Source organism: Talpa occidentalis, unplaced genomic scaffold (genome assembly GCF_014898055.3).
Source record: "Talpa occidentalis isolate TD23 unplaced genomic scaffold, MPIMG_talOcc4v2.1 talOcc4.9, whole genome shotgun sequence".
Lineage (NCBI taxonomy): Eukaryota > Metazoa > Chordata > Mammalia > Eulipotyphla > Talpidae > Talpa > Talpa occidentalis.
Genome location: NW_023605305.1, coordinates 2,719,375 through 2,743,800, shown reverse-complemented (window position 1 = coordinate 2,743,800; position 24,426 = coordinate 2,719,375). Strand labels below are relative to the sequence as shown.

The following is a 24,426-nucleotide window of genomic DNA, read 5'->3' as shown; positions in this document are numbered from 1 at the left end:
GCGCGGCCATGGGTTCAAAAGGAAAGGAGTAGGCCAGGCCACCGGGTCCCCCTTCATCAGTTCTTAGCTGTGCTACTTCCTGAATGTTGGGTTCACGCTGGATGATTTTAAGAAATGTGGCGGTGGGTCACGTGACAGCTTCCCCACGGCCCCTTCTGAAGACAGGAGTTTCCGTGCTGGGAAAAGAAAATGAGGGACTCAAAATGTTGAATCCCTTCCCTTCTTTTTAAATTTCACGTTTTCCAGCTGAAGTGTGAGAAAGAATCACGCTGCTTTTACGCTGGAAAAAGCTGCTCCTGTGACTAACGTGTAGGAAAGGTGCTGTTCCATTAAAAACTGCTTTTGTATGCTGGGAATAACTACGGATGATATAATAACGAGATACAGCCAAGTGCCAGTTTTAAGATTCCTGTCTCAGCACGAGAGTCGTGCCCATTTCTGGAGGTCACAGAACAAGTGGGGGACAGAGCCGTTTCCACTGCGCCTCGGCGCTGCATCCAAGAGCCAAACTCTGACTCTGCAAAATGGGAGTGTCAGCCACATACAGTAAAACATATCATTATCATTACCTGGCAAAATACGTGTGTGATAGCTGACTCTACAAAATAATTTTCTAAGCTACTTTACAATAAAAATAACTGGTGACACTCTCTGAACTGACAGGTGACGTGCACGGCTGACAGCTATAATTCTAGAGAATGGACCATTCTTGTCCAGTCACCCTTCAAATATTTTCCAAATAATGATTTCAGAGGCACAGTATGATTTAACTGGGACCTTCTGAAATGCACAAAGAATGCTCACTCACTTAATTAGGCAAAAAGTAGGAATCTTGTCTTCATGCTTTATTTCTAAAAACTGAGATTCACATTGCCAAAATCTTTATTTAAAGCCAGAGAAATATAGTTGACCTTTTCCTGGGAACACGCTGTTGACTTCAGCAAGGTAAATGATAACTATTATTAATTCTAACCTCCACCTTATTTTGATTCATAATTAATAAAAACTAAATAATTTTTATTCTGTGAAGTCTTATTCAATCAAGTTGATTATGATTAATCTCTCAACCTCTAGACCGCACTGATCAGGGTAAGTTGGTATAACAGTGTATCAAGTTGCTAAATCTTATTGGGAATATATTTGATCAACAACATGGAGTGGTAAAATTAAAAGCAGCTCTGCAATTTTCTGTTTAGCTCTAATTATTATGTGCTTCGATTTAATTAGTAGGACAGGCCCTGCTGCAGGAAAACACAGGCACGTATTGTCATGCTCCAGTCAGCACAGGGCCCCCCGCAGGAACCCGCCTCTGCCGGCCCTTCTCACCCTCACCCAAGGTAGCAGGCACTGAGCGCCAACTGCAGGCCAAGCGCTGGTTTGATTTCTCTGCGTTCTTTTCCAAAGAAATCTTCCAAAATAAACTAAACTCAGCTGTAATTACCCAAAGATTTTTTTAAAGGCTAAGAAAATAATCTTCTAATAGGAAAATGTAACTAGTCTTGCCATGAACAGCTCCTCTGCCCCCTGAGCCTGTGGGATGGCAGAGCTCGTCCTTTCTATTTCCAGGCGGCCGAAATTCCCCCTCTGCCTGCTAATCAGATTACAGACTCTCTGGCCCAGGTTTTTGGTCAAGTCATGGCTCAAATTCAATAAACTTCTCTCTATTTATCTGCATTTACATTTTCAATCTAAGAATACAGGCAGGGCAGGTAAGGCAGGAGCACGGAAGGTCTGAGTCCATGGTTTCAATTTGGATTTGGGGGTACCCTCCCCAGTCGATTGCAATTTCAGCTGTATGTGATCAAGTAAATTTACTTCATCTGCTATTTCTCAGGGAGCTCTGTAGCAGGCATCCAGAAAAGAAGGTGACACTGAGCTTCCTCACTGGTCCTCACCGAAGTCACTTAGGCACAGTTACCCCCATTTTACAGATGCAGAGCCTGAGGATCAGATTAATTAGATCCACAGCCAGCGAGTGGCTCAGATGGGACAGAGAGCGCCCTGTGGGTTGCCCACAGCACTGAGAGCTCCTATTGTACCCGGGGAACCTGGCACAAGAATTGTGGAACTGTTGTCTGAGCATCAATGCTGCAAAATGCTTTGAATTTTCCATTTGATTAAGCCTTTTGCCTTTTTTAATCCCCACAAAAACTTCACACAGGGAGTATTATTTTGCTATCCCAGAAGGATTAAGTAACTCATCTAAGATCACACAGCAAGTTAAAGGCAGAACCCAGACCCCACACGTCCCTCCACAGGCCACTCCCCTGCGCTATGACGCTGAAGCCACTCACTGCCAAGCCCACCCCTTCTGTAAGGCAAAAGCTTGTCGAATCCTACCTTCTATAGGTGGCACGGTGTTGAGAACACAGTAGGTGCTAGTTCCGCAGAATACACTTTGGGAAACGCTCTAAGGAAACAGAAAATAAAATGTAAAACTAATCTTTGAAAAAGATAAATACTGGCTCTTCAGTGCTATTCCTGCCAAAGGTGCAAAACCTAAATCTAGTCACGAGGAAACATCAGACAGATCCGAATGGAGGGACATTCTGCAAAATGGCCGGCCTGTAACCGTCAAGAGTGTCAAGGTCATTGTGAAAGTCAAAATAGACTGAGAAGCTTCTGATCAGCCCCAGGGGACTTTCCGAGAGAAGGGCCAACCAGAGTCCTTGGGACTAGCACCTGGGACTAGACAGTGGACACGCCTCACACTGGTGTCCCAGTTTTGGGTTACTGCACTGTGGTTCTGGAGAAGGATGTTCCGGTTTGTAAGAAACACACAATGAAGTGTCTGAGGGTGGCAGAAGGTATCGACAACCTAATTTCACAGGGGGAGGGGGAGGGGAGGTGGGTGGGGGAAGGGATTCCCTGCACTACGCTTGCAATTTTTCTGTAGACTTCAGAGGTTTCCAAATTTCAAGGACATGCGTGAAGGAAGACGCGACGGTTGTGTGCACATCTGTGACGCCGCAAAGATCTACTAAGAAGAACCAATGCCGATGGCATTTTGCAATTGAGACTATAATCAAGGACATAACCATTTCCCCTCAGTAGGCCCAGTGCCCAACTCATTCAAAGGAGGCCGCCGAAGTGTCAAGCAACAGGGCAGCGGGTGCCGTCAGTCAGACCGGCCAGGAGGCCAGGTCTGCACTCAGGCAGCTCGAGTAGATAAATTTTTCCATCTACACCTTATACAGTGGTAACTTTAAATAGAGGAAAAATCTGAGTCTAGCCAGCCAAGTATTTTCAATCCTAATAATATCCTTTGTTTGGTTTCAATTTTAAGTAAATTTTCAGCTTATTCATCCTACATTACAGACCACACATGCATACACTTAGAAAACCAAGAGAGTTTACAAGTTCACCAGCTACCCTCAACATTTTATATCAAGCTATAAAAAGCTCAGTTCTCTCACCAGCTGTCCTTGGGAAAGGAACTTAACTCCCTCTATTCCCTCATTAAAAACAGTACACTGGGCCCTCTCTTCCCCACCTCGCAGGGCTGGTGGGAGAAATTAAACAGGATGATGCAGAGAAAAGTACTATAAACTCAAAGTACTACCCAAATACACAAGGTCGACGATACTATGGGTTGGTAAGGACAATGTTTGACAAATTAACATTTTTAAGAACAAACAGGATGGTCAGAACTTCACGCCAGAGTCTTGGAATCTGACCGAACTTGACTTCCACGCGTTTTCAGGTCTTCCTCCCCCTGGGCCCCAGGACTGAGGGCGCTGCCACACACCAGCCTCCGCCACGCTGTGGCTCTGCCACCAGGAGCAGCAAGCAGCCACCTACTTCTGTCTCTAGAAAACCCTAGTTCCACGGCGCCCCCGTGCCTGCTCTGGTATCAGGGGAGAGGGGGAGAAACCTGTCGGGGGCATCTGTGGGGATGTCCAGGCCCCAGGCGGTAACTCTGGGCCAAGCTCAGGACTGGGGTGTCCTTCGGACAATTCACGGTGAGCTGCTTCTTCCCGTGACACGAGGAGGGTGGGCGTCCAGAACTGTGAAGGGCAGAAGCTGGCGGGGCATTGGCAGAAATCCCCGCCACCCCCCTTAATACAACTTCGCAGTTTTGTGCGGTTTCGTGAATTGAAACTGGAAATTTTATGATACTGAAAAGATAAGTCTTACATTCCAGGTGTAACATTTTCTGGTTTCCCATTATCAAAAAAAAAAAAAAAGACCGTGTGACTTTAACACTTACCAAGACATCTTAACAATGATCCTAACATCAAAGTCGGACAAAGCATTTGCGTGCAGTGGGACAAGCCAACAAACGGCTTCCTAGAAAAGGCTTTCACACCTGACTTCAAAGTCTGAAGATAAGTTAGTGGCAAAATATGCCACCTGAAATCAGAAGAATGAAACACTAAAGCCAGAATACATAACAGAAACATCTGAACGGCCAATCACGTCTTCTCTACGGCACGGGCTTGGTGAGCGACGCCTGCGCCAGCGAAGCAGCTCGCCTGAGTCAGGACCGGCGTGGGATGTCATCCCAGTCTCTAACACCAGGTTCTCACGGCAGATCTGCCCCCAGACAAGCGCGCAGGTCAAGAGGGGCTCCCGCGATCCGGTCCGCACGTCAGTCCCAGCTGGGTCCTTCCAGGGACCTGCTGCTGCGCTCCAGTTCTAGAAGCCTGTTGCTTCTAGAGGTAGCACCCGGCAGGCGCCACTCACAGGACACTCCCCCCTTTATTCTAACTCTTCCGGGTGTTCTACTAACACTGAAAGGAGCAGCCCCGAGGCGTGCCAGGCACTAGGAGCTGTGGCCCAGCGGTGAACACGACAGAGGGCCCAGGGGTGGGTCAGGTGCAGTGCAGTGGGCAGGGACGAGTGGCGACAGGGACTCCGGACAGGGGGTGGCGCTGCTCTAGTGTCTGTCCAGGAGCAGGGTCCAGGACCTGGTCGGAACGGGAGGAGACTCGGGTCGCCCCAGTCACCCAGGGAGATGTGCACAGTTCTGATGCTCGGGCTGCAACCTGACCAGCTAAGAACGTACTTGTGGGGCAGGGCCCAGGCATCTCCAAGTGACGCCCAGGTGCCCAAGGGAGGGAAACCACTGGGGTACACGGCTGTGTGGCGGGCAGCTCAAGCATGAAAGGGGAGGATGGCCCTGAGCAATGCCGTCTCCAGCTCCAATGTGCGTGCAGGTCGCTGAGGGGCTGGTTAAGGGCAGGCCCTGGCTCCCAGGGTGGCGTGGGGTACATCTGTGCAACTGAGGAACCCCGGGTGATGCCCGCCCGGTTCACGGCCACCCCGAGTGTCAGGAATGAGATGGTGGAAAAAATCAGGAGTTAGAGCTCAAAGACCCTGCCAGGCCCAACGCCCCTCAACTGGACAATCCCATGGAGTCTCAGGATACCAAAAAGCCGCCTCTGTCTGTCAATACAAACTCTGGTGCAAAAGTCTACCCGGAACACCCCAGCAAGATGAGCAGAAGCGGTCCAGGGCCAGGGACTCGGTGTGGTGTCCCGGGCCAGCTGGAGTGCCCAGGAGGGGCGACAGGTGAACCTGCTCCCTGCCTTCAGCGGCCCACATCTGGCCGCAGACAGCAGCAGAGCCGGGCGATGCGGAAGGACACATGGCGGGAGAGGCCGGCCAGCTCGGGGCCTTGGCTCCACTGCGGGCGGCAGTGGCTGTTCCCTGCACCAGCTGCTCCAGGGCCTAGGCTGGTGCCCACCGCGCTGCCTGCGCAGACAGCCCCCGGACGACGGGGGAACGGAAGGAGAGGCTGTCTCACAAGAAGTGATCACAGGCTTTTGAAAAGAGAAGCAGCATGATGAAAACTGTATTTACGAGTCTTTGAAATAAGGACTGTGAATGTTTAAGTCTCCATAGAGTCCCTTTAAAACTGACTGAGGATCCACACAGCCTATTAAATAAAGATGGAGAGAAGCCATGTTGAATGAAACAACCCGCTTGTCTCAATTAGAAATGATAGATTAAAAAAAAAAAAACCTGTCACATGTTTTATCATGACTTGACACGATTCCTGAAGTCCAATGACGGTTACGCACAACACGCCCTACAAATGATTTAAAGCAGAATCCGAAATTGCTAGCGCTCCGGCGTGCCTTGCTCTGGCTCCAAGTCTGGGTCAGTTCGAGAGGCTGACTCCGAGAACACACTGTATCATGGCCCAAATACAGCAAGATTTACTTCCCGCTGGTGTCAAGTCCAAAACAGGTGTCCCGACAGGCAGACGGCTCTCCTCCAAGCGGCGGCCTGGCACCGAGCTCCTTCCTCCCGGGGCGGGGCCCCAGTTCCCGGGCTCTTCTGCACCCACCCTCAGAGAGGGAACGGGCACGGGGGGCCTACGACGAGCCAGACCGCCCTGCTCTCACCCCGCTGGCAAGCTCCGGGCCACAACGCCACACCTCACTGCAAGGAAGTCTGGGAAATGAGGTCTGGCTAAGTGCCCGGGAAGAGGAGATGGAGTTCGTGATCAGCTCGCCTCTCTGTCACGATGCCATTTATAATTGCGTTTTTTAATTACAGAAGAGTCATTCCTTTCAGAAACGTCTTCTGCTAACCTGCAACTTCACCGATCATCCCTAAGGCCCTCCAGTATCTAAAACCAATCGAGTAGTTTGCTTTTCCAATAAACATTTTTCTAACATACTCAAAACAAGACTTACCAAGGGCATCCTTGAAGGGCTGCCCGGCTGTGCATGCTTGTATCTCTGGTACTTCATACTTAGCATCTGGCACAGAGCAGAAGCACAAATATTTGTTGGAGTCATGGGTGAATGACACTGCCAGTCCAGGCAAAGGGAAGAGGGTGGTGGCAGCTCATCCCCGCAATTCCTCAGTCGTTTCAAGAGCCTCTTCCCCTCACCTAATGCACCAAGTTGCTACCTGCCCTTTGGGCCCCCGAGCAATCAAGCCATAAGATAAAGCGGCTTTACACCCACTCAGCAGAACCAGGGGCTGAAGCGCGGGTGGCACCAACACAGCCCACCAGGACGCGGCCTGCGGGAGGGACAGGCTCAGACACTCTGGGCCTGGAGAACCCATGTGTGTCCTCAGCTCAGGAAGTCTTCTCGTTTCTCTACACCATAAAAGGTCAGTGCAGGAACGGCGTGCGACAGCGCCACAGCACAGGCACAGATCACCTCTTCCCAAGGAGTTGAAACTACGCCCACTATAACCCCCGTGACGGTCCCAAGGGATGGAGACCAAATTAAAGCACGGACTCCAGTTACAAGCAGAGTCTTCCGGGGAGCTGACGCCCCACACAAAGGCACTGACCACTCAGGTAGCAGGCACAAGCCATTCGAGGCTCTCAGATTGAGTTCAGCACCTAGAATTGAGTTCAAAAGCAAACAAGTTGCAGAACAGACCACGAAACAGCCCAAGTCTAAGACGCTTACATGGGAACTAATACTACAATACATCAAGTCTGATTTATGGCCTGAGAAATCACATTAATTGATTCACTATTACCAGAGACTCATGTAAAGCGTACTTAAAGTGATTTCAGAATGAAAAAAAAATTGTTCTTTCTAGATATGAATCACAGTGTCATTAGAATTTTCATAAATTTAATTTGGCCAGGAAGTCAGTATACTCAATATTCTGAAAATAATCAAAGAGCTCTTATTAAGTGTCCACATTTGTACAAATAGATTCCAGTAGAACACATGCAGAAAAACTATCTGAAATTTTAACTGACATTGTTTTCTTAGCACTTATCATTATTAGTAGTAACGATAATAAATTGTAACTCCGCGGCAAGCACTGGAAAGCACCAGCAACATCTACCCAGTAGGCTCTGTGTCTGACGCCATGGCCTGTCACAAGCACCTCCGGACAAAAGATGTGACTCTGATCCTAGCAAGCCCCAGAGCAGACCCGACGCCTAGGGGAACAGGAGACTCGAGGCAGGGCTAGGCGGCCACCATGGGCCACAGGCCAGGCAAGAGCTGGGCAGGGCATCTCCACGATCCCTGCACTCACCCACGGTGCAATAAAGCGTATCCCCGAAGAAACGAGGCAGACGCTGGGGCAGAGAAAGTGAGGCTGTGGCTGGAACAGAAGAGCGACAGCCAATGCCGATGCTAAGGATCGTCAGCAGGACTGCGGGGCCAGGCATCCCGGGACAAGACGGAGCAGGCTCTGCCACACACCCAGATGCTGACCCGTGCAAAACAGAGCACCGGTTTCTGACACAGCTTTGGGCCAGGAACCACAGAGCACCCCATCACCTCACGGGGCGCGCTTCTGTCCAAAGAGCAAGAACCTCAACAGGACAAAAGCAGAGCTGCTGGGCCTGGGACAGGGCACTGAGGCCGAGGAGATGGGGGGCACACTCCGCCCAGACTCGGCCACCACACCCCCACCTGCAGACGGGAGGAAGCCAAGACATGTGAGGAGGCCAGGAGGGAAGGTGAGGAAGCCCCATGCCCTCGCCCGCACACTTGGCGGTGACAGGGCACGCCGACCAGCATCCTAAGCTTTTCTAGAAGGCCACTCTCAGCTCTAATAAGCTTAATTATCAGGTTGCCAAGTGCAGAGATCAGAGCATCAAGACCGGGGAAGGCAGGGCTGGAAGCTGACAGGTAGGAGGAGGCACAAGAGTGACGGGGACAGCAAGGACACATTTTTAATGTAATAAAAACGCGACACAAAAGCGTGTGAGTTGAGCAGTTTGGGGTCATTTATCAGTGAAGCAAACACTCTGCCCCAAAGCCCAATTCACTATCTTGGGTGCAGGGTGAGGAGGCCAAGTGAACAAGGAAAACGCATGTCCCAGTCAGCGTGTCCGAACGACCGGGAAGCAGAGCGGGGAGCACCTGCAGTCGGCTCCGACGACCGCCCCGTCTGAGCCTCACCGATGTCGTGCAGCCAGAGCACAGGCAGCTCCGTCCAGACCCTGCCCAGGTGAGGGGAAGAGACGGCAGGGACGGCCTCCTGAGAGGGCACAGCCCACTGCTCCCAAACCTGCACCTGGGGCTTGACCTCCCAAACGGAGCGCTCCCCCACCCCCACCCTCTCTCTGAAGAACTGGTGCCTCGGGCGCCATCCCCCTCCCACCGCGGAGGACACGCTTCCTGGTGGGCCAACCACAGCCCACACCCGATGGGAACACACACCCCGGCCCCCCAGTGTGCGCTGCTCAGCGCCTCACTCTGGACCCTCAGTCTGTGGCGGGTGAGGACGTCGTTCTGGGCCAGGGGCGCAGAGGGGCTTCTGGCTGGCCGCAGACGCTCCCTGCCGGGCCTGCTGGGCCGGCGCTGGAGGCCCGGGCAGGATGCTGAGCCCTCGGCCCCGGAGAGCCCTCTGAGAATTGAGGGCCTCGCGAGGCGCCTTCCCCTATAGCTCAGATTCCTTTTCTCAGCCCGCCCTTGAGCAGCCACTCCACCATCCTCTTACCCACACTCTACATTCACCGCCCAAGTCCCTGCAAGGAGCATCTTCCTCCTCGGTCCCTGTCTCACTCTCCCAACTCGCCACAAAATGGAGAACATCTGTACCTTTCCCTTCGTCCTCACGCTACTCAAACTCCCACACCCTCCCAGCCTCCGCCCACGGCCCGCTGCGCTAGTCCTCTTGCTCTGTTATCGCCGCCCTCTCCCCTCTGCCGGCTCTAAAATGGAAGCACTCGCTACCTGTCTGCCCTGCCTCCTTCCCTGCGCCATGACAGTCTCGCTCCCGGCCCTGACTGCCACCCCAACCCTACAGAATTCAGTCATCAGGCAGCCGAGCGGCGGGCACAGCTCTGGGGGGGAGACGCAGCGACGGCAGGCTCGCGCTCTGTGCCGGGGCGGCACTGGCATATTGCTCTTTGCCCCTCCGGGGGACCCCTCCCCGTCCTGCCCGGTGCCCAGGAGGCTGACCCCTGGGGACTCCCTGTCAGGACCCCCTTGCTCTTTGAAAGTCCAATGCAGAGAAAACAGGGTGTCAGGAAGGACCCCTCATCTCTGACCGTGTTTCCACGTCGCGTTTCCACGTCGCATTTCCATGTCACGCTACATGCGCGTGCTCAGGCCACCCAACCGTGCCTGAACGAGAACAACGCACCTCAATACATTTGCATCCCGTCTCTCCAAACTATCGTCCCGTGCTCCCCACTCAGCTCCTGGGCTCACCTCACTCCAGCTGTTGATGGCCAAAAGCTCGCAGTCACCTACAACTCTCACCCCGCAAGGGCCACAGTCAACCGGCCACTGCCGTGTGTCCCCCACGCACAGCCCTCCATCACGGGGTGCCTTTCTCCAAAGCCTCTGGCGCTACTCCCCCAGCTCCAGCCCTTCCTCCTTGCACCTTCATTCACGGGAGCAACAAGATACACGTCACAATGCGGGAGGAAGAGACGTAAGCAAGCAGATCTGGCGCAAATCAAAATGTGCTGGAACCAGGAAAACCAGGGGGCACATGCAGGGCCCCAAGGCAACCTGGGGGGCGGCAAGGTCAAGAGGCTTCCTGGCAAGTCAAGTGGGACACGAGGCCCAGGGGCAGGGCCGGCCGAGCAGAGCGCACGTGCGGGCGCGAGTGTGTCAGAGTCAAGAGCAAGGCCAGGGCGCTTCCTACACGCACGAGAAAGCAGGGTGTCCTGACGCCATCAGGCTCTAGAAGGACTGAGCCTGGCTGGCAGGGGGAGGGAAAGCCGGAGGACACGGGTGGCCCCTTATTAGCACCTTAAACGGGAACCAACTCTACACTATCAATTCCTCTCCTACACTAACAAAACCTCTAAGGGCTTCTCCCAAAGCAGAGGATAAACTCCAGACGCTTCCATCTGACTTTCCAAGCCCCTCAACCTGACCCCCAGCTGCTTTCAGGCCACCCACCCACAGCACCCGGCTCCAGCCACCTGCCCTCCTCTCCCGGTGCGCTTCGGCTCCATTTTCTCTCCTTGGAACGTGTCCTCCAACCACCACGTCTGCCTGTCTGTGATGCCAGGGCAAATTCTTGCTCCTTCAAGGAGTGTTCCCGGGTCTCCAGTGGGCCTAGTCAAGGCGCTCGTGGTGACTGGGGCCACATCTGCACCCCTGCAGCCTGCAGGCTGCCGCCGTGTGTATGAACTGAAGTGAATCCTAATTTCAAAGACCGGGAAAAATGTTCAGAACAATATTCAATTTACCAGTATTGCCTTCCTAAGTAACCAACCATGGAAGGTCATGAAAAAATAATTATTCTTGAATTATATAAATACAATCAATCAAGACCTAGATGTCTGGGTGCTTTCATGTAAGTATCTCCAAATACAAGTGGCTACAAAGCAACTCATAAGACTAAACACAGTCAGCAAGGCAGCTCAGAAAAGTTCAGTTCCTCGCGCAGAGACACAAGGCCCTGGAGGGGCAGCGTGAAGCCCGGAGCCGGGTCCTCAGACGCCCTTTCTCAAGAGCTGTAAACCGTCAGAACATAACCCGGGGCCCCCCACGGCCCTGAGAACTCACCCATTACCTGGAACTTCCCCTCTTACTTCCTACCCCCACCCCAGGAGCCCCACTCCTGAGTGGCCGCGGCCCTCCTCACAGCATCTCACTTGGCAGCACTGGGGCGGCTGTCAGTTCACGTGGCACCTTGCTCCGGGCTGGCACTCCATGGGGACCATGAGCACGGGGCTCCTGTCCTGTCTGCGCCTGGCTCTGTGCTGTCACTTCAGCACATGGGCAGACATGCACGTGGCCCCCACAGGACCACAAGACCCTGGATGCCAGCTGACACCTCTGACGACGACAGCACTCGTGGTGTAAATAACAGTCTTTAATAAAAGCATATGCTGATGTGCACTTCACTGCCAATTGTACCGTAACATGCTCCAATCATTAATGACTAAGCATTCAAAGGTGGAATCTGTTCATTCTCTATTAATCAGCGCGAATGCTACTCAGAATACCGTATTTTTTCTAAACAGGCAAGTCATCGGAAACACTCAGAGGCATCAAAAGAACACACACCAGGAGAAGCCAACCTCCAGGGGCAGCCACTTGCTCTCCGGGAGCCGAGAAGTCCAATGCCAGCCCAGAGGGAATGACAGTGCTTCACCACGGCGGCCGCTGGACCAGGAAATTAAAACAACAGTATTTGTCTAAGGGAGATGCTTTGGTACTTGAGTGAGTCAGTAGTTCCCAAGCAAACAGCAGATCCATGAAAACGATTTCAACTCCCCAAACTGATGCACAGATCTGGCGTAATCCCTGTCAATATCCCAATTGCTTTTTCTGTAGAAATTGACAACCTGACCTAATGCTTGTACAATTCAAGGGACCAGAAGAGCCAAAACACCTTGAAAAAGAAGAAGAGCTGAGGACTGACAATTCCCAACTCCAAAATTTCCGACAAAGCTGCAGGAGTCAAGATGGTGTGGCGGCGGCAGAGGACAGGCAGACTAGAACCAAAAAAAGGCCACATGCGGCCAAGCAGAGCCCGGCCGACGCACGCCCCAGCCGCCCCTTCGACACCTGCTGCTACAACAACTGAAGCACACTAAGGAGCTGGGGGTCCTGGCTTGCAACAAAATTGCCAAAAAAAAACACATTCAGATTTAGCCAGCTGGACTCAGCCTAGAGATCCCGACTTTGTGGGCCGCACCCGAAGCCTCGAGTCCGGAGCCGGAGGACACGCCTCCCCTCTCCGCCGTCTGACCGGGGAGCTGACCTTGGCCTGCCGCTGTCACGGAGCGTCTCCGCGGCCTGTTGGGGCTGGTGCTGTCGGCCCGACGCCCAGCGTAAGCACAGGGGTGGGAGTCGTCTGTCCTCGCAGCGGACGCGGCGGTCACAAGGGACTGTTGATGGTGCAGGGCACCAGCTTGCGCCTCCTGGGGGCGCTATTCCCCGGATATTTGGGGTACCTTTGCAGTCACCGTGTCTTGGGCCTCTGGAAGGGGGGGATGACCTGTGATCTTTTTCTTGGGGCTAAGGACGCTTCAGCGCTGCTCTCTTAGTCTTTAAAGCTTTGGCTTTGACCTTGGGAGGGGCAGGGGCTGCTGCTTTACTCTCAGTGTCATCTCGGTGGAAAGGGTTTCAACAACATACAAATTTATTTCTTTTATAACTTATTTTTTAAGATTTATTTGTTCATGCATACAAGAACCGGGGTACAGGCAGATGCGCAGGAGGGTGAGAGGATTCACCAGTAACAGAGCGGGGAACAGAACTGGCAGACTGATGAAACACACTGCTGAGGGGAGCAGTGGGTGCGACAGGAGAGGTCTGCCACGACATGTGGGAATCTCCCTGGCTGGCCGGGATTGAACCAGCGCTGCAGAGGCTGCGGACAGCTTCACAGTGCTGCGCTCAACCGCCTGCGCCACCAGGGAGGCCAAACAACATACAAATTTAACTCAAAGTGAAGCAAAGACTTAAATGTCAGAGGTAAAACTAGAAAACTTTTCCAAAAAATCAAAGGGTAAAACACGACCTTGAATCAGGTAATGGCATCTCATGACACCAAAAGCCTAAGCAACAAACGGGAAAAAGATAAACTTACCCAAAATTTCAAACTTCTGTGCCTCCAAAAACACCATCAACAAACTGAAAGGCTGAGGGGAGGGAGGGAAAGTCTGCAGACCATGCATCTGACAAGGGCCGACAGCCAACGCAGGTCTACTCTGCCCACCGCTTACAGCACAGAGCACGCAGGCCGGGCAGGCCCCCTGAAGAGACATCGCACGTGGCCAACAAGCCCGTGAATAGCTGCTCCATGTCATGAGTCGTTAGGGGAACACAATCCAAACCACCACGAGACGCTGCTTCACGTGCGCGAGAACGGCCGTGACCCAAGGACAGACAACAGCCAGTGTCAGCAAGATGCGGAAAAACTGGAACCCTCAGACACGCTGGCAGAGATGGAGAATGATGCAGCCAGTTTGGAAACCAGCTTGGCAGTTCCTCAAAGAGCTACAATACAGGGTCACCAGAGGACCCTGCAATTCCACTCCAAGCTACGTGCCCAAGAGAACCACAGAACGTGTCCACGCGGAAGCTGTGCACAGATGTCCCCAGCAGCATCGTGAGTCATAGTCAATGCGTGGAGCAGCTGCTCACTGTCCCTCAGCCACGAAGAGGCAGCTCCAGCGTGGCAGACACACACGGTGTGGTTAAGTCACAAAAGATCGGCCTGGGCACGGATGAAGCCTGAGAACACCAGGCCAACGAGAAGCCTGTCACGGACGATCACACGCCGTGGAGGCCCACCGAGATGGAAGGCCCAGGACAGGCAAACCCGGAAGACAGAGGGGGTCACCGACTGGGGGGACCGGGCAGGCCACGAACGAGCAGAGGTCCCTGACTCCTCGGGGCTGGAGTGGGCCGCAGCAACACAGACAAGCTGAGCCGGGCCCGCGCACATGCGCCCCAACACAGGCGCTGCTTTCAAAAAAGGCTCGAAATCCCTTAACTACCTAAACGACTTTGCTGGTTATGTTTCCTTCAAACATCAAACACTTGCCTCTTTTGTCTTTAAGCAGAACATTCTGAGTGCTGCTCCTCTGCACAGACTCAAGGTCACCGCCATGACGCTTCCGTCGCCGCGCAGCCATGCGGGAGGCCACGGGGTGTGCGCACAGGGGCGCAGCCCTCCACGAGGGCCTCGGGCACGTGCTCACCACTTGCACCTGTCTGCTGGGACTCGGCTCCTCCTCAGGCCATGAAAAACCACGACACGCCCACGACACGCTGGGACTAAGACAGCAAGGAGGCGCGGGTGAGCGGAAGAATGCGCACCCGGTCCGCAGGCGCGAGAGCTGCCCTCCGCCTCCCCCGGCCACTCCTCACTGGCTCCCTCCTGCCAAGAAGACTCAGCCTCCAGCTTTTCCAGCTGAGTGGCCCACAACAGGGGGACAACCCCGGAAACTCCCCAAATATCTAAACCGTGGAGAACCTCAGACGACACAGACCTCCCCCAGGCAGCCTGATTCAACAGACACACCGCGTGGCCGGGTGTCCTGCCTCCTCCAGGGCCCGGGGCCCACACCCGGGAAGGCCACAGCACCCCCGTGCTTGCTCCACAGGCAGTCAGGCTGGCGGCCCGGCCACAGCTCTCCAGCTACAGCAAGCACAGTCACGACAGCAACCGAACCTAAGAAGCCACTCTGAAGTGAATGTTCTCCCCTTTACACGGCTGCCAGGAGCCCCCCACCCCGAGGGCATCCTTCCCACCACCGCCTTTCACTCCCAGCCCCCCCACAGACCAGTAGGCCAAGGGACCTAAGGGACCCTCCTCCAAAGTCCCCTGGCCCAGGAGTGCCTGGCCTACGAGAGCAAAGCAGCACAGTCTCCGCCCCAAATATTTCAAAACGCAGCCCCGGGGCAGAGTCGGACACCGTAAGCGCTGGGCCGGCGGTGGGCAGGCGCGGGCCGCGACAGATGCCGGAGACAAGGAAGCTGCACGTGAGTGGAGAAATCGCACCTGCAAGGAGCCACCCAGGAACAGCGGTGAAGGGACAACAGAGCGGAGTCCTGGGGTCCTGGCAGAAACCCCCGCTCGATCCAAGAAAAAGTCAAGGCCAGATTCGCTAGGTCCAGTGCCCAGACGCCCAGTGCCCTTCCCTGACTTCTCGCCAGGAAGTCAAGATCGCGTCTGCTCTTCTCATCAGCCGAACCTGGAAGGCTCGTGTCCGGCACCGTGCTCCAAGGAAAGCAGGGCCTGCCTGCCACAACCTCAACAGCTCCCACTTTCTGCAAAAATGAACCCCACACCTGAGTACTATGGGTGGGTGTGTGTGGGTGTGCGTGGGTGTGGGGGGGGTGTGGTGTGCACAGGTGTGTGGGTATGTTTGTGTGTATGAGAAAGAGGGAGTGAGCGATATGGATGCTTTCTCTAGGGCACAACCTCCCCCGCTGGGGTGATGAAAACCCTGCCATGTATTAACGGTGAGGACCTTCCGGCTACCCTTCCCATTAGGTTTTAAATCCATCTGGAGTTTTAACTGTAGCAGAACAGCCATAAGATAAAGCTTACCACCTTAACCCTTTCTGTGCCACATTCAGCGGCATTAAGGCCATTCACACCGGTGGCCGCGAAAGTTGTGCCTTTTTCATCCTTACTAAGTCAACGATTTCTGTCTCCCCTCTCTCATCAAAGGACAAGGGCAAAGAACGTCCTGAGAGGGGGCATCGGTGGGACAGCGAAGACAGCAGGAAGCACCAGCACCGACTTGGAGCCGCCCCAGACCAGCTAAATCCATCCTCAGTTCCTCCAGACGTGGCCACAGAAGCTGGAGACTAAAAATACCTGGAGGGGCAGATAACAGCTGTCAAGGACATTCAGCCCCGCCAGGAAGGTCACCACTGTCACCAGATTTGCATCAGAAGATGTCCCTACAGGTGGCCATGGGTCACATGCAGAGTAGCGAGTCAGGAGAGGAAGATGGATGCCCTCCCCTCCTGCGGTGCAGGGAATAAATCTCTGGACCCTGAGTTTGGTCAAGTCACCAATGACCAATTTCTGGAGGACCCCCAGGCAGACAGGTAGCTGGGGAAGGCCGGGCCTCCATGCCTTCGGCACAAAGTGCCAACGAAGCAGTTAGCAAGGGGGGCCTCCGTCAGAAACTCCGTCAGAACAAAGGGGTCAGCTGGCCTATTCAGAAGAGCAGAGAGGGCCTCGCCGGTGGTGCAGCAGTTGAGAGCTGGGCTGCGAAGCTGCCCGCATCTTCTGCAGCGCCGGTTCGATCCCACATGGCACGCGGACCTCTCCTGCCTCTCCCGCTTCCTCCCTCAGCAGTGTGTTTTATCAGTCTGCCTGCTCTGCTCCCCGCTCTGGCTCTGGTGGATTCTCTCACCCTCCCGAGCTTCTGACTGTTGACCCAGTGCTTGCATAAAATAAATAAATAAATCTTTAAAAAAAAAGAAAAGAAAAGCAGAGAATGTTGACAAGAGCACCAGCAACTTGAACTTGGCCCTCCATACCTTCAAATAGGGAAGAAACTTACAAAAAGCACATGACGTTCCAGCCTGACCAGACGCCGGGCCTGTGGAGGGTCAGGGCTCACGCCCATGTGGTCACTCCGGTGGGCCCTCCCCGCTCCACACAGGCGGCAGACTCCAGTCTACTGGAGACCAGCAACCCAAACACCTCAGCGAGTTATATTAATCAACTCCAGAAAATACAGCTCAGTGAATACAAACAATAAAACCTTCGAGGTTGGCAGACGCGTCTCCACCTGTAATCATACACCGCCAAAGCTCCGTGTGTGAAATCACACTCCCTCCGCACCGCGGGGAACAGTGAGCTGCACGCACACATCTGCTGCTTTAAAGCAAGCACAAGAGACACAGCCCCCCAACACCACCAACAGTGCAGCCCTCTGCCCTCGGGGGAAAGGAGGCACCTCGCTAAGCCCAAAGTCCTCCCACAAAGCTTGAGCCCACACCTGAATTCCTGACCGGGAGCAAGACCCCGAGACACCACACAGAGCGCGCAGCCCTCGCCCACATCACAAGCCCCAAGCCCAGCTCCAAAGTCCCACACTTCAGGCCGTTGCCATCGTCAGACAGGAAGGAACTTTCAAGGTCCTCACCACCCCCACCACCAGACTCCTCAAAATCAGACCAACTCACCACGCAGGCGACGAGGCCTGGGAAGGGCGGCTGAGCAGCGGGCAGGCGGGCGATGGCACAGGGCTGGGAGGGAGCGGCCTCGAGGCCAGCAGGAGCCACCCCTGGCGCGCGGGGACAGGTCCCGCCGGACGGTGTCCCAGGAGGGAGGCATCGCAGCGGGCCTGTTACACAGCCTAGAAAGCAGCAGCTTTCGGGGCCCGGCAGCTCCGCTGACCCTGTTCGGTGCCAGTGAGATGCCACGAAACGAGCCACTGGAAGCCACGACGGCATCGACCCCCGGGGACACGCCCTGACAGGCGGGGCGCGGAGACACTCTGCCAGCCGGTGCTCCCGTCTCTGAGTATTATTTACAACGAGACTCCTTCCTAGAAATTATATTTCATTTTAAACGAGAAATAACGTCACTTAAGTCCCTCAAACGCCTGTTCACGTTGCCTGGCTCTCGTTGTTCTCTCAGAGCAGCTCCACAGAGCAGAAATCTGATCGCAGCCCGCACGTCTCTGCTACCGTCAGACCATCGGGTCCCCCTGCAGGAACGCCAAGCCCTCGGCCCCTTTCTGGACAGAGGACGTGCACCTGAGCTGTCAGAAGGCTGCGCATCAGCTCAGGGTGACCCTGGGAATCGGTCAAAAAGGTCGCAGTTTGAATCATCTGCTGCAGCCATAAACTGTAACGGAGCTAAAATGAATCTAAATATAACTCATTTTATTTCCAAAAGCTTCTGGGCAATTAAATAACTAGAAAGGCAACAGGCCCCAAGAAGGCAGAGCACAGGAACGGGAGTTAAAGCTCACCCTCCGTCAGCTCGGGGGGCAGGGAAGACGCGGCGCGAGGGAGGCTGGGCCTCAGACTCGGCCCTGCAGAGGAAAACTCCGGGTGAGATTTCTCCACGAGCTGCTCTCGCGCCGCACTGGCTGCCAGCATGACCTCCCGGGGACGCGGGGGGAGGGCCCACGGCACGGGTGCGCGACCCGAGGGAGCAGCCTCAGTCATCGTGTGATAACGGGGCCGCCACCAGCCACTGGAAGGGCACCCCCGCACGATGGCAGCGACTTAAGGTGTATGGACAGCAACAGAATGCCGCCCCCCCAAATCCAAGCGCGGACCTATGGTAAGACGCGTGGCAGGGGAGCTCAGCTGCGGGCCTGTCCTCTCCGAAACAAGGTAAGCGCCACCCGGTGCGTGCAAGGACACGAGAAGCGCTAACGGGCAGCCAAGGCAGTGCAGCGCGGCGCGCCGAACTTCACGGGAGAACAAAACGTAGTGTCAATATGTTCACAACACAACTCAATCCACCAAATCATGAGATAATTAAACTGACTGTTTTTAGGCTTCAATCTGCTCCGCCAGGAACCTGGTCCAAGCGACGCCACCAGTGGGCGTGAGCCCCGGCTCGGGCAGGACGCGCCTCTTATCTGCTGCCTCACCTGTTACCACTGCTTCTCGGGGTGACTGGTGGAAAACCGATCTGAGCAAGTGCCAGAAGTCAGTGCAGGAATGCAGAACGGGAAAAGAAATGTAGAAGAATCCAATCCATGAATGAGAGCGCTGACGTCAGAGCTCAGCTCCCAGCAGAGCTCCAGGAGGGCATCTGAAGAAACAGGGCGTCTTTGGGATGTAAAAGCGCCAGGCACCCCGTGACGGAGAACAGACAAGGCCCTAGCTCAGAGAGAGGGAAGAGCCGGGGCAAGAGAGGGGGCATCAACAACCTCCTCCGGGCCGCAGACCTCGGGCAGGCCACAGGCAAGCCTGACTTCCAAACCATCGTGCTGTGTCTGCCAGGGACAAGGGCAGTCGTGTCTTTCAAAGAGCAGAACTAGTCCCACCCCCGCCCCCCACCACGTTCATGTCATTCAAGAAAGAGCACAAATGCCCTAGCTTTTAGTTCTTCACTGAAAGCTGGCTGCACTGCCAGACCAAGGCTAATTTTTAGCCATTCTGGACATAATGGGGTGGGATTCCGTGGCCTCAGGCAAGCCACTGGAGTCCTGATGGGAGGGGGGAAACGCTTCCACCTAATGACGTGCTATAAACGAATAAAAAGAGAGAGCATGAGAAATGGTTTACTCGGAACTGTCAGAAGTCACCAGTGGTGTGGACCACTCACGTTTTCCTCTCCTGGCAGAACCAAAAATACAACTATTCATATAAACTTCTATGCATTCTAGACACAAGTTACTATAACCTTTTTGTTCAGGATGCTTAAGTAGCTGATTCTCAGGCTCCTAATCTTTCCCAGGAAATTTAGGATTAATACTTTCTGGGGAAATAGGCGGTTCCCTCGCAGGCCTGGAGCGACGGGACAGACGCTTCCTGGCCATTCCCGGGGCTTTAAACAGCCATTTGCCCCAAATGGGTTTTGGTGTTTTTTTTTTTTAATTTAAGCAAAAAGCAATTTTGCCAATAAACATTTTAAAAAGCAGATCTTATTAAGTTAAAATGCAAACATACTGATTTTATCTGTAAATCTAAAACGTTAGATCACCCCACATTTCCAGCACAACTATCTTTGATAGAACATCACCACCCCCTTGTGGATTTGCAATAAAAAATCCTTATCTTCAATCTTCACTTTTGATATGTTTCATTCTGCTGAACTTCCATTAAAGTTTACATTTTCTTCACTAAATAGGATCGTTTTATTTCAATCACTTTTTATAAAGAGGAAACAGTGAACCTTTTGAAATAACCAACCCCACGAGCGCCTTTACCTCGGGGGGAATGTTTTCTACACAATGCAGATTTCAACGTGGTAACCACATCGACATTCCACCTGTCCTCAGAATTTCTGAACTTACACTTTCAGCCATCACGTTGAGCTTATTTTTAACGATGAATGAGTAAATCTTCACTACAGCATCTCTTCCTAGTTGATCATTTCACACTTTGTACCGATTTCTTGTTATCACTTCCAAATGGTTTGATAAGCAAGCGCCCCAGAAAATCAACGGGGCACACACATTCTCAGCAATGACTTTTCAGACAAGAATTAAAAACCAAATCAAAGTTTTCAAGATTAATTTTCGACTGTATTAAACTGCTGAAATGCTTCCTGGCCGTCCAAATTCCCTCTGATGAAGAGAAGAGAAGAGGGTACAGTTTTTCACAACTAGAAAGGCTTTTTTTTCCTTTTTTGTTTTAGTTTCAGGCGCACCTCTGATAATGCCTGCATGGCACCCCGATACAACACACAGACACACCGCGTGGCACACGTACTATAAAAACTACTCCATAAACTTAAATATCTGGCTGATCCCTCGCTTCAGAAGCAGATGTAGCTGGAAGGGTAAGTCACTCCTGCGATGACATACAGGCTCCCCGGAGAAAGTGGAGCCCTGACTGGCCCTCCGTCAAAGGGGTAGCTCCCCAATCTCACAGATGCTAAGCCAAAAAGTGGGGACACAGAACGTTACCACTAATAGAAGACACGTTCCAGCATCCCTCCCAGAGGTGAGATGGGGCTGAAGGAGGAACCATCAGTCTTTTCGGGACCACCCCCCCCCCCATGGTGCTGACTAGGAGAAGGGGAGCAAGGAGGCGAAGTTCAGGCCTGGACATGCTGTGTTCGGGAAGGCTCTACGCAGGTCAGCCCCCTGGGAACTGCACAAACTGGCACTCATGCAGCATGCCTGCGCTGGGGGCGATAAGCCCAGGCCTCCCGGCTCACTTTTGGGGATTTGGGTACGTTATTTTTAGGGTTTTTGAGGAGAGAAGGTGGGGGAGATACTTTGGGTAACACTGGGAGTGAGATTAGCGGCAAGTGATGCCACTTGATTAGTCCCTGGGTTGCAACACGTTTAACCTGCTGAGAACCGGGTCCCAAATCTTTCTTCCAACGTGGGCTTCCAGGGGCACCTGTAACTGCAGGCCCAGGCCCATGGCACATGGGGCGTGGGGTACACAGTGTGCTAGCCCCATGCGGCTAGCAGTCTCGGGAAGGGAAGCTACCTGGTCTGCAAGGCCTGGCTGAACCTGAACAGAAGTCCAAGGAGAACGCTCTCTTCCAAGTGAGCAAAGAACTCGCGCACAAGAAAACCAGCGGCTCCCCCCAGAGCGGACGAGCACTGCGCGGAAGCAGCAGCAGCAAGTGTCTGGGCCCTCTGGCTCCCGACAGGCCAACCAGGGACAGCGCCTGGAGGCTCCTCCGCTAAAGAGCGCCAGGGAACTGCTGTGGCTGACACTTGGCCTCTCTTTACAGCGGGGTACAGGATATTTCTTTTTTAGTCCAGAGTAATGAGCTAAAAAAAAATGCTCAGGAAGCGTTACCAACCTACACGACGCGGCCCGTGACCTTCGACAAGCCACGGCGTCCAAAGCAAAGAAGCCACACAGCCCCAGAAACACACGGAGCGGGCGTCCTGCCATGTGGAAACCAGGGACGCAGCCCACGGTCACCCACACGGAAACACGCCCCACCCCGCGACGCACAGGCATCCTGAGCAGAAGGCCTGGCCACAAGCGCCGACTCACAGGCCGGTACCGATCCAGACACGAGGCTCAGCGTCTGCCCGACCTCTACCCTGAACTGGGTGAGGTATCAAAATACACCCGGAAGGAAGATGCTCACGGGCCAGGATGCACGCGAACGCATGACCACGTGCTCCCCGCCCGCACGCAGCCCGCGGAGCAGAGGGCAGGGACGCTGCCAGGAGTGAGGACGGCGCTGGAGTGGACGAGGGCGCACCAGGAGACCCCCCAGCTCCCAAGAGTGACGGCCCCAATGAAGCAGCACACCCAAAGAAACCCACCTCCATCCAGCCCAGACGCGGAAGGAGCTGGCGAAGCACAGCAAGAACAAACGTCTGAGGCCCTCCACGGGGAGCCCAGCCACAGTGGGGACATAGTGCGTCCCCCAGGGACGCTTCCCAGTACAAATACTGCCACCCCTCGCCTGGGGCCGGAACCCCTTGGAACCACCTACCGTGAGAAAACAAGCGGGATCTTACCGCGGGGCTCAAGGAGCAGCGGCCCCTGCTGAAGGCCAGGCAGGAGAGGACGACGGCAGCCCACGGACACTCTCCTACGACATGACAAGGGCAGCAAAGAAACCTCTTTACTTGAGAGAAAGAGAGAGAGGGGACCCTGACTGAAGTCATCCAGAACGTTAAGAAGGGGCCTGGTGATTCCAGAAGACACAGAACACGTTAGAAGATGACCTGTTACAGTGGACAGACAAAAGCAGCACAGGTCACCTGTCACCACAAAAAATATTCAGTCACATACCCGCAGGGAGAGAGGTCACTGCGACCGCGCGTGCGCACAGCCCGGAGGGGCTCCTGGGCACGCGGGGCTGGAGAACCGGCCCCGCAGCCACGGCGAGGGGAGACCCGACTCGACAGGCCGGACGGAGCAAGCGTCCTTCGGGCTGGTCCTTTCTCACCGCGGTCATCAAGGAGGCCTAACCCACGAGCGCAGGGGAGAGGCTACTCACCAAGGAAAAGGAGACACGACAAGGGCTGAGCGCGCCAAGGGCTCAGTCACGGACAGGCAGAAGCAGAGGCGCGCCGGGACACCCAGGCAAGACGGCGCCACGGGGAGGCGCCGGAGGGAGACGGTCTGCGCCCCGGCAGTCAACAGGCGACAGCAAGCAGCTCGCGTGGTTCTTACCATGCGACGCCGGGAGACGCGCCGGTCACTCACAGGAGAAAAGGAATTTTCCACCAGTCCTCCGGAGAGTCTACCCGGCCTGCTCCAGACCACGCGAGCCGGCACGTCCCACCTCCGTCGCCTAAGCGCGACCCCAGGCAACCAAAGGCTGCTTCCCTTTTGTCCGCACATGGGAAGTCAGGGAGTGCTGCTAAGCGCCCCCAGTCGAGCCCGCGGCCGCCCCATTCCTACATGGAAGGGGCCCACGCAATGGGATCAAATACACGGAGTTGCCGTTCTTAAGATCGCAACCCAAAAAATTAGAATTCGGAAGAGTTCCTGACAACGTGCAACAGAGAAACCACGCCGCGCCGTGCGCTGGACACGCTGGCGCAGAAAGGCTCCCGGGTGGCGTCTCAAGTCCAGGCACCAGCCCTGCCAATGCCCCGCCGGCCCCACCCCCGACCCCCTGCCCTCCGGGGCAACCTGGGTGCACTCGGAGGGCCCGGGACACAAACTTCTCTCCACAAGGCCCGATCTACGGTGCCCGCGGGGCTACAGGCCCAACACCGTGGGGACTGGCAGCGAAGGCAAGACCCGGGCCGCTGCTCTGCCCATCGGGGAGCTGGAAAGAACTACTGCGCCCGAAGACCCGTGTCCGCAAGCTCAAGCGCGAGGGGAGCTTTCCCTGGCCAAGAGGAGAAGGACCAAGCTCCGGAGCAGTGTCCCCAGGGCCAGCTACCAGGCCGGCGGCCTCGAAGAGCGCTCAGCAGGACCGCTGCCCCAAGGACCCCGGCTGCACCTAGAATTAAAGCCACGCTACCCGGCTCGAGAAGAGGCTGCTTCAGAGAGAAAGCTACAAACTCAGGGAAACAGACTAGCAGGGGACGGAAGGGTGTCTCAGAGCGAGCAAGAGCAGCCCAGGTCTTTTGAAAGGGAAACCCTGACCCAAGCCGACCTTCAGCAGAGGCTGTCGCGTCTCCGTCGACATTCCGAGGCCACTCACCGGCCAGATGAAGGAGCCCAGGAGTCCCAGGAACAGGACAAGCCAGGGCTTCGCGAAGACAAGGGGAGAGATGGCCGTGGGGTCACCTAACCCTGTTCAAACTAAGGGGGGGCGGGGAGCGAGAGCAATGCTCCGACAGCAAGATGTGAAAAAGAGAAGCTGGGCATCCCTTGGAGCTGGACGCAGGACAGAGAAGCCGCGCGAGGCAGAGGGCTCACCTACGGGCAGGTGCTCACGGCGGAAGCTCAAAGGGAGACGGGCCACTCCACGCCAGCCTCTGCCCTTCTCCTTCCACCCCCGAGCGGGAATCTCCCG

The 24,426-nt window shown here is 54.7% G+C and overlaps 1 protein-coding gene across 8 annotated transcripts in view; it reads right to left on the bottom strand.

Annotated features, from left to right (window-relative positions):
• Positions 1-24,426, bottom strand: part of CAMTA1 (calmodulin binding transcription activator 1) — a 637,675-nt gene that overhangs the window by 610,482 nt on the left and 2,767 nt on the right. For 7 of the 8 annotated variants that reach the window (XM_054691786.1, XM_054691789.1, XM_054691790.1 and 4 more), the window contains exon 2: positions 2,341-2,410. The exons of the other annotated variant lie outside the window; for it this stretch is intronic. In XM_054691786.1, coding sequence (XP_054547761.1) covers positions 2,341-2,410 — 70 coding nt within the window. The remainder of the gene's footprint in view (positions 1-2,340; positions 2,411-24,426) is intronic. 8 annotated transcript variants of the gene reach the window in all.